General features: G+C 42.2%; 1 protein-coding gene across 1 annotated transcript; it reads left to right on the forward strand.

The window, feature by feature from the left end:
* Positions 1-1,195: 1,195 nt before the first annotated feature.
* Positions 1,196-2,113, forward strand: TASL (TLR adaptor interacting with endolysosomal SLC15A4; the record flags this gene model as incomplete). The annotated part of the gene is made up of 1 exon (XM_081222536.1): positions 1,196-2,113. One exon carries the CDS (start codon positions 1,196-1,198, stop codon positions 2,111-2,113), a length of 918 nt encoding a protein of 305 aa, XP_081078662.1.
* Between the last annotated feature and the right edge of the window lie 7,088 nt (positions 2,114-9,201).

Below are 9,201 nucleotides of genomic sequence, written 5' to 3' on the forward strand. Positions count from 1 at the left end.
ATACAATGAAAAAGTTTACTTGGGAAATAACTACATGACTATAAAAGAGAGGCTAACATTAAAAAAAAAAAGAGGATCCTTAGGATTAAGATAATCCTTTTCTAATTTGACTTGTCAATTTCAGGCTCAAGTTGATGGGTCTGTTTTCGAAGCCCAGCCCTCGGGGCCAAAGAGGACCAGTTCTCTTTGCTTTCGTCTGCTGCTCCATTGCCAGGAGCACCGGCACGTTCCTTTTTTAGAAAATGCAGCTGCTGGCTTCTAGCCTGTTCTAGGCACCCCAGGATCCAGTGACAACTGCTGAAGGTGGAGAGGTGGCACAGGTGGAGGAAAAGCTCACAGTCAGGAAAGCTCCTTGGTAACGAGGGTAGAGGTAAAAACTTCAGTCGGACACAGGGACATTTCCAGGACATATCGTAAAAACTGGGAGGGATAGAGCAAGAAAGCCATCCTGGGCAGCAAAGGTAGATGAGGCTTCATGGTCCTTCACGATGGGTTGATGGTGAATTAATTTCATACCATGCCCCTGCTGTTAATTATTTAATTCAAGTTAAGTATCTTTTGATTCCCTCCTAAATGCAGACAACTGTGCTAGCTCCCAGGGATAAAGTACAATGATAAGTAAGATATAGCTTTTATTTTCAGTAGAATCTGCCACGAATTTCCTCATTTTTTCATAAACCACGAGCTATGCTGCTTCCCCAGTTTGCAGCTTCTCAATCACTCTCCATTTCCTTCAGGGCAGAAGGCAAATGCCCTTGCCCGACTCCCAAGGCCCTTCAGGATCCAATTCCAACCTATTTCCCCAGTCCTTTCTGCTTATGCTCAGTGTCTTATATACGCCAAATAGGCCATGTCACAACATTCTCTTATAACTCTGTGCATAGGGATGGAACTCTTAGCCTTCAGCTTAGCTGAAATGTCACCTTCTCTGAAATATACCCTGTCATTTCTCCTCCTTCGCCCCAGGTTGTTGATGAGAAACTTCTTGAAGGGTGGAACTGTGCCCATTTCATCTTTATACCTCCAACACATGCTATGGCCCTGGAGCACAGCAGGCACAGAATGAGTACTAGCTTGGGGAATGCATGAAATGAACCTATTTATTGTCCTTTACTTTTTTTTTTTGATAGAACAACTGCCAATTTATAAAACTCCAGTCTTCTTTTCCCCCATTGTTACTAACTCCCTTTCCAGAATGCTGTCAGAAGGGTATCTCAGTGGACTTGCTTACCGGAGTGACATCCAGTGGAGTTGTACATCTTATAATGAGCAGGCGGCTGAGGAAAAGGAAGAGGAGACAGAAACCACAGCTGCTGCTGCTCTTCCCTATTCCTCCGTGGATGAAACCCAAGTCCGAAGTCTCTATGTGAGATGCAAATCCTCAGGCAAGTTTATTTCTTCAGTGCATTCAAGAGACAGCCAACACAGTAGAAATCCGAGAATCACAGTGTTGCAGACAAACCCCAATCCCGTGTTTGAAAGCCCAAACTTGGCCGCCGTTGAACTATACAGAGACCCCAGCAGAGAGACCTACTTGGTTCCACCTTCCTGCAAGAGTATCTGCAAGAATTACAATGACTTACATATTGCAGGGGGCCAGGTGATGGCCATTAATTCAGTGACAACAGATTTTCCCTCTGAGAGCAGTTTTGAACATGGCCCTTTGCTGAAATCGTCTGAGATTCCTTTGTCCATGGAGGATTCCATTTCCCCTCAGCCCAGCGACTTCCCACCCAAACCTATCCAGCGGTATTCATCCTACTGGAGAATAACCAGCATCAAAGAGAAAAGCAGCCTGCAAATGCAGAAGCCTATTTCGAATGCAGTGCTGAACGAATACCTGGAGCAGAAGGTGGTGGAGTTATACAAGCAGTACATCATGGACACTGTGCTTCACGACAGTTCTCCTACCCAGATTCTGGCATCTGAACTCATCATGACAAGTGTGGACCAAATTAGTATTCAAGTCTCTAGAGAGAAGAACCTGGAGACCTCAAAAGCCAGGGACATAGTCATTAACAGCCTTTTACAGTTGGTGTCAACTGAAGTCAGCACTCCTGAAATCAGCACTCCGAGTCTCCATATTTCTCAGTATAGTAACGTGAATCCATAGAGAGGATGCTTCTGTTCCTCTTTCTCAACTACTCAAATCCTAAGCAACAATTATTCACTTATTCTGACAATGTGCAGGAAGCGGTTGTCAAGAGCTAGATAAGTAAAGGTTGGCTGGAGGTCAGGTATGGATTAAGAGGAAATCTCATAATATTACATGTGAAGGAATGTGGGGAGAGGAGCTATAATGACTTCAAAGCAAGGGTTGTAGAGCAACAAAGCAAAAATAAAAATGATCAAAAAAGAGATTCATTTAAGGGAATATAGAAAAGAAAAAAGACAAACCAAGTAAGAATGTACACCATGGCAGAACTAAAAGCCAAAGGTTTCAGGGGAAGGAGTTAAGAATATGTTTGTCACCCTCGTAAATTCCTCCAAGTTGTTTCTTCTGGAGGGAAATGGACTGTGGAAGGCTGCTCTGTTTGGGTATAAAGACAGGTTCAAACAGTCTTTAAGATATGTTTATATCTATCTTCCCTACCCTGTACCAGATCATTTAAAAATATATTCTTTATAAAGATTAAAACAGTAGCAAATTACAATTGTGTTTTTTATGTGTAACGATTACTTAGCTACAGCCACAAACACTGCCACTCAAATGTAATTCTGTTTACTGGGGGAGATGAAGTTTTCTAAATGGAAAATACCACACAGTGAATATTAAACTACTGCTTTATTTTGCCGTGTTTGATTTTCTTGTTGGTACTAAGCTTCAAAAGAAATTATGAGTCTTATTTTTCCCGTTTTTTTCCCTTCCTTTTCTACATGCCCTCTTGACCCTTCTGGAGCTAGGAAGGGGGTCTTCTTTATCCTCTTACAAGCTCTAGGGTCCCATGACATCAAATTCTGTAAATTCATGCACTGGAATGGTAGCTTCATGAGCACCTACTGTCTACTCCATTCCTCTAGCTCAGGGATTAGCAAATGATGACTCATTGGCCAAATCTAGCCTGCCACCTGTTTCTTTCATTGAGGTGTAATCTGCATATAACATGTTTCACGTGTACAACACGATTTGCTATTTGCATACTAGGAAATGATTACCACAATAAATCCAGTTACATCCTTTGAACTCCCATGAGCTAAGAATCCTGTGAGACATTTTAAAATAAAAATAAGAATATTTTGTGATAAGATCATTATGCTATTCAAATGCAGGGTCCATAAAATAAGGCCTTACTGGAACACAGCCACACCCATTCATTCACATATTGTCTATGGCTGCTCTCACACTAGAAAGGCAGAGCCGCTAAATGCAACGGACAACATATGGTCCACCAAAGCCAAAAGCACCATCTCTCCTCCACAAAAGAAGTTTGCCAACCCTGCTCCACAGCAGTGCCCTGCCCATAGGATGGCTGCTTGACTAAATTCAGCTTCCTTGACGAGGCCCACTCTGAGATAGAAACTGGTGAGCAAGTTTATGGGAATGAGGAGAACAGAAGAGGTTTCTACAGAGGCCTCAGGCATCTCAGGCTCTGGAGTTGGGGTGGCCCTTCAGAATTGATCTAAATTGAAATAAGAGCGTTGGCTTTGGTTCTCCTGCTTGACCAGAAGGGGGCGTAACCTTAGCTGAGGCAGTTCAGAGCAAAATTCCCACAAGGGAATCAGCTGTGAGCCTTTGGCAGCCAAGCTCCTGGCAGCTCCTGGGGGAATGATTTCCTCATCCAGGAGGAGGAATCTGGGTGGAGCACAATAGCATCCTCCGCCTTTCTCAGTATTTGTAGAGTAAATGATTTTTTTTTTTTACAACATGTAATGTCATGTAAAAAACCTGGTTTTGAAATAATTCAGAAATGTTATTCACTGTTTTGAATATATAATAGCCACTATGCATTAATTGCTTGCCATGGTGCCTGGCGCCATGTTAGGCATTTTGTATGAGTTTTATATAATTCTCATAATAACCTCATGAGCCTATGCCTTTTATCCACCCGCCCCCTAGCTTTTTGGCTTTTTTTTTTTTTTTTTTAAAAACAGTGATGAGCAAGTTGGGCTCAGGGAAGTTAAGTAATTTGTCCAAGGGCACAGCGTGAGTGGTGGAACTACATTTGAATCCAGTTCCATTTAACTTTAAAGTCCTGGTTCTTAACTACTACCATCTGCTCTCTTGTTGACCACCGTATTTGTCTCATTAAAGACTGGTTTTCTACTCCAAGGGAAAAATAACTCACTCATCTCTTTATCATTATGTTACTTCTTTTCTTTATAGTGTTCTGTTTGGTAGTATTCATTTGCTTCTCTTCCCGCCTCCAAAAATTGAAGCTTTGATTTATTCATTCGTTTCTCCACATCCTAAGTAGTACTTGCACATAGTAGGCAAGCAATTAATATATGTCAAATCCATAAACAAGTTTTGGCTGTGTTGGATACCTCATCTGATGGTTGAAGTGAAAGACCCAGCAATATGAAAACTCGATAATTTTGACTAGTAAAAAGCGCTATTCAGAGTTCCTCCCCAAGAAGAAAAATGAATAAGTGAGCTTAATTTCTTACAGCAGGTTAGAGTAAATGGTATAATAAAAATGCGTTATAATAGTATCAGAGATGTTTACCCTCTTGATTACTTGAGAAATGATTTGTTACAAAGCAGACTGGTTCATTCCTTTTTGAATGAGCATTTATTTGATGCTGCTTTGGGGGAGCACTGTGTATTAAACATACGCAGGAAAGACACGTGTGTGCGTGTGTACACACACAGAGGAGTAGGCCCTGTCTTCTGTAAGCTTGTTATGTTGGAGAGACCAGGCAAATGACTAAGGAACAAGTAAGGAAGCCACTTATTAAGCAACACCTTGGCAAAGTGGTACAAACGGGAATACAATTATCAATGATTGCAACCCAAGTGTGGTAAGTGCTGAAAAGGAGATGTGCCCGGAGGTACTGGACAGCGGAGGAGCCCAGGGCAGGCAAACATTCCAAAGGGGAAGTGATGGTTTAAATTACTTTTGAAGAACAAGACAGGATGTAGGTAGATGGATGGAAGGGGTGTTCCAAGCAGAGGCGTGAGTGTGTTCGGTACAATAAAGAGTCTATGGCTGTAACCGGAGCTGAATGAATGCATGAATGAGCAGTATATTAACCTTCTATTACTACTGTAACAAATGACCACAAAATTCATAGCTTGAAACAATACAAACTTATCTTACAGTTATGGACATCAGAAGTCCAAAATCATTCTCACTGGGCTAAAATCAAGGTGTTGGTAGGTCTGCCTTCCTTCTGGAGGCTCTGGAAGAAAATTGGTTTTCTTACCCTTTGGAGCTCCTAGAGGCCACCCCCGTTCCTTAGCTCATGACTGTGCACCGTTCTAACCTCTGTGGCCATCATCACACCTCCGTCTCTGACACTAAGCCTCCTGCCTCCCTTTTATAAGGACCCTTACGATTACATGGGCCCCACCTAGATAACTGAAGTTAACGTCCTCATTTTAAGATTCTTGGGACTTCCCAGGTGGTCCAGTGGTTAAGAATCCACCTTCCAATGCAGAGGACGCAGATTTGATCCCTGGTCGGGGAACTCAGATCCCACATGCCGTGGGGCAGCTAAGCCTGCAAGCCGCCAACTACTGACCACGTGCGCTCTGGAGCCAGCACGCTGCAACGTAGAGCCCACACGCCGCAACTAAGACCCGATGCGGCCAAATAAATAAGTACTTAAAAAGATTATTCAATTAATTACATCTGCCAAGTCGCTGTTGCCTCGCAAGGCAACATAATCACGGGTTCCAAGGATTAGGACATGAATATTTGCTGGGGCGAGGCAGGGAGGGGGACATTACTCAATCACAGGTGGGATCATTGTTTCCTCTTGATTATCCAGACTTTGCCTCTCCACCATCAGTCGTCCTTATTCAAGATGAATTAAGTCCATGTTTGCTTATATATGTGAAATAGTTTGTCTCCTTTTCTGTCTGCTGTCATCTCATACTGTGTATTCTGTTTTGTCCATAGGCGTGAATCCACTTTTCCTCTTGCTCATTTTAGACATCCTTTTCTGGACTCTAATTCTACCTGTATCTTTCTTTCTTTTAAAACACGTTTCTGTTTTCCATTATAAAGGTGGTACCTGCTCACTCTAGAAAATCTGGATAACAGCAAAGTAGAAAATACCTCTAATCCCTCAGTCCCCAAGTACTCATAGTTAACATTTTAAGTGAATTTCTTTCCCCATGTACTGTGTCTTGTTTGTTTTTCCTTTCTCTGAGTAGTGATTATGTTATCTTTGAATAAAATGTTGTGTCTTTTGTTTGTTTTACTGACACCATAACAGAGGTAAAAGTTCTAAAACTAGGAGATTTGCATTATTCACATAGGGATAATCTCTTAGCTTTTGTTTTCCCCAGACACTATTTGATAATGTCTGATATTCGGGGGACATTTTCCCTGTGGTGGAGCACTGGGCCAATATAATCAGGAAATTGTGTACATTAACAATAAGGCCTCTGAGCTTTGTTAACTTAGAGTTTGACATTCAATAAATATAATTTAGATTGTTTTCCTTTTCCATTGTACTGTCCATACTAAAAACCATCTGTCATATTTTTTACCTACTCACACTTTAAATTCAACTAAATTCAACAAATATTTACTGAGCATGAACTGTTATACAAAGATGAGATTCACAGTCCCTGTTTAATGAGCTCATTTATGTAGCACAAAACTTATTAAGCAAGGCACACTGAGTGTAGTAAGACATGTGCGATGACTATTTAAGGTGTATTGAATCATTTTTCTTTCAGTTTATCCCAGTTCAGCAGCTCTAGCCCTTGCTTATCTCTATTTTCTTAGTTTTGGACTCTCAGGCATTATTATAGGGCTATGACTAGAATCTTCTCTACTGAGCACTCTGGGAGGTGAGGGAAGGGGTAGGGGTGGGGTACCTTCAGTGTGGACTTTAGTAATCAGCCCTGGCTTTCACCTTGACTTGGCCTTAATCTCAAAGGGGGCATGATGTGTGGCCATTGCACATTTGGTACTGAAACCTCTCCCCTCCTTCCCACAGCCCTTATTTCTGTCTTCCTGTGCCCTATGTCTTGCCAGGAACAATTCAAATATTGAAAGGAATGAGGTCAAGTAGAGAGTCTTTCAACATTTCACCAGAGAGCTGCAGAGAATAGTTGTTAAAGTTGTTTTTGTGATTTACCAACTTTGGGGATTAGGAGGATGAAAACAACAAGGCAAGTGTGAGATTGGTTTTTACACATTTTCTTTTGCAGGCTATAGTTAATTTTTTTCCTCTAGAAAAATAGAGGAAAAGATCAAGGTTCAGGGGGCGAATATTTCAGCTCAAACTGCAAGATGAATTAAAAGATATTTTGCACTGTCAGCATATTCCAGTCAGAAGAATGTTTTGATTTATCTGATTATTTTAAGTAAGACAAAGCATTCTGAGAGTGCCCCCCCCCATACCGCCATGTGCTACACACACCTGGGGAGGTAGCATGGCTTGAAAGAGGACCGGCCTTGTGGCAGATGGGACCATAGAAAGCCCTGAAAAAGATTCCTGGGTTCCATCTGCAATCTAGAAGCAGGGGACAGCTGGGAATCTAAAGAGGCCATGTAGATGGAGCAGTGAGCCTCTTGGCAATGACCTGTGATAACCTGTGTCCACTGATGACCAACAGTCTATAACTTGAAGGTCAGCCATAAACTCCCGATTTGCCCTCCACCATTCCTTGACATTGTGTAAGATTCCAGGACTGTGGCACAACCCTGAGAAGGATTAGAGAAGCCAAGAATGACTGAACTGATATTTTCTACCATCGTGGGAAAATGGAAGTTCAGATTCAGAGATTCAGTTGTTTTAAAAGAGAGAGAGAGAGAAAGAAAGAAAGGGAAAGAAAAAGAAATAAAAAAAGAAGGAAAGAGAAAGAAAGAAGAAAAAGAAAGAAAGAAGGAAAGAAAGAAAGAAAATTACTTATTACACATCTGAATTGGTAGAGAAGTTGGAGTTATAATTAGACTCCTACTCCTCTGCTGTGTCCTAGGAAGAAGTAACCTATGTCACCTACAAATGGGCACTTGCCATCTACCCCTACAAGGACTAAATTATGAGCCACTGCAGCTGCTGACCTTCAACACACCCTGAAAGAAGTTTAGGGTGGAGATCAGAAATGAGGCACTCAGTGCTCTGGAAAAAATTGGCAGAACAGGTATTCAGATAGATTATTTTCAGGAGACGATTTTATGAGCCCAATTCTTGCATCTCCTCGTATCTAGAAAAGCACTAAAATCCTTCATGGTGATGTCTCCTCCTCGTGACTAGCAGTAACCTTCACGAGACTAGCAGAAAACTTCTGCAAAAAGTATGTGCTTGATTGCATGTACTCCCCCTTCACCAAAATCACATATATACTGACCCTCCCCCCACCTCTCTGGAGCAGTTTCTCAGAGCTACCTGAGATGCTGTCTCCTGGGCGATAGTCCTCATTTTGCCCCCAGTAAAACTTAACTCACAACTCTCACGTTGTGCTTTTTTTTTTTTTCAGTCGACACCTAGATGGAAGTCTCCAACTTTCTCAAGTAACAGCATTAGGAGAGGGACCAGTAAGAAGCTAGGTTTAGTGCTAGTCCAATGAACATGAGCTGAGGGGAATAGGCAATGGAAATAGGGAAATTTCCTTCCTTCCTTTCCTCTCCCTTCTTCCTTTCTCTCTCTTCTTTCCCTTCTGTTCCTTCCTTTAATTTTGTCTCTCTTTCCCACTCTCCCCATCCTTCCTCTTCCTTCATCTCCTCTGAGTGGATGTGCCTGGTTTTAAACCGCGCCCAGAATTCTAATTGCAAGGAAGCCTGGGAAATGTAGTTTTTGCTTTCAAGCCACCGCAGAATAGGTAGAGGGTGGAATGGATGTTGAATGCTAAGCCACTACGCCATCACACATATCCAAATCCAGGCCCTGATCTTTTTTTTGGCCGTGCCGCATGGCTTGTGGGATCTCAGTTCCTGGACCAGGGATTGAACCCAGGCCCCTGGCACTGAAAGCCTGGAATCCTAAACACTAGTCCACCAGGGAACTCCCATCCTGTGATCTTTTTTATTGTTTCTGTACATCCCTCTGCCAGCTTCAAGTACTTTGCCTTCAACTTCC

The sequence above is a fragment of the Mesoplodon bidens genome (assembly GCF_964165515.1).
Source record: "Mesoplodon bidens genome assembly, chromosome: X".
Classification (NCBI taxonomy): domain Eukaryota; kingdom Metazoa; phylum Chordata; class Mammalia; order Artiodactyla; family Ziphiidae; genus Mesoplodon; species Mesoplodon bidens.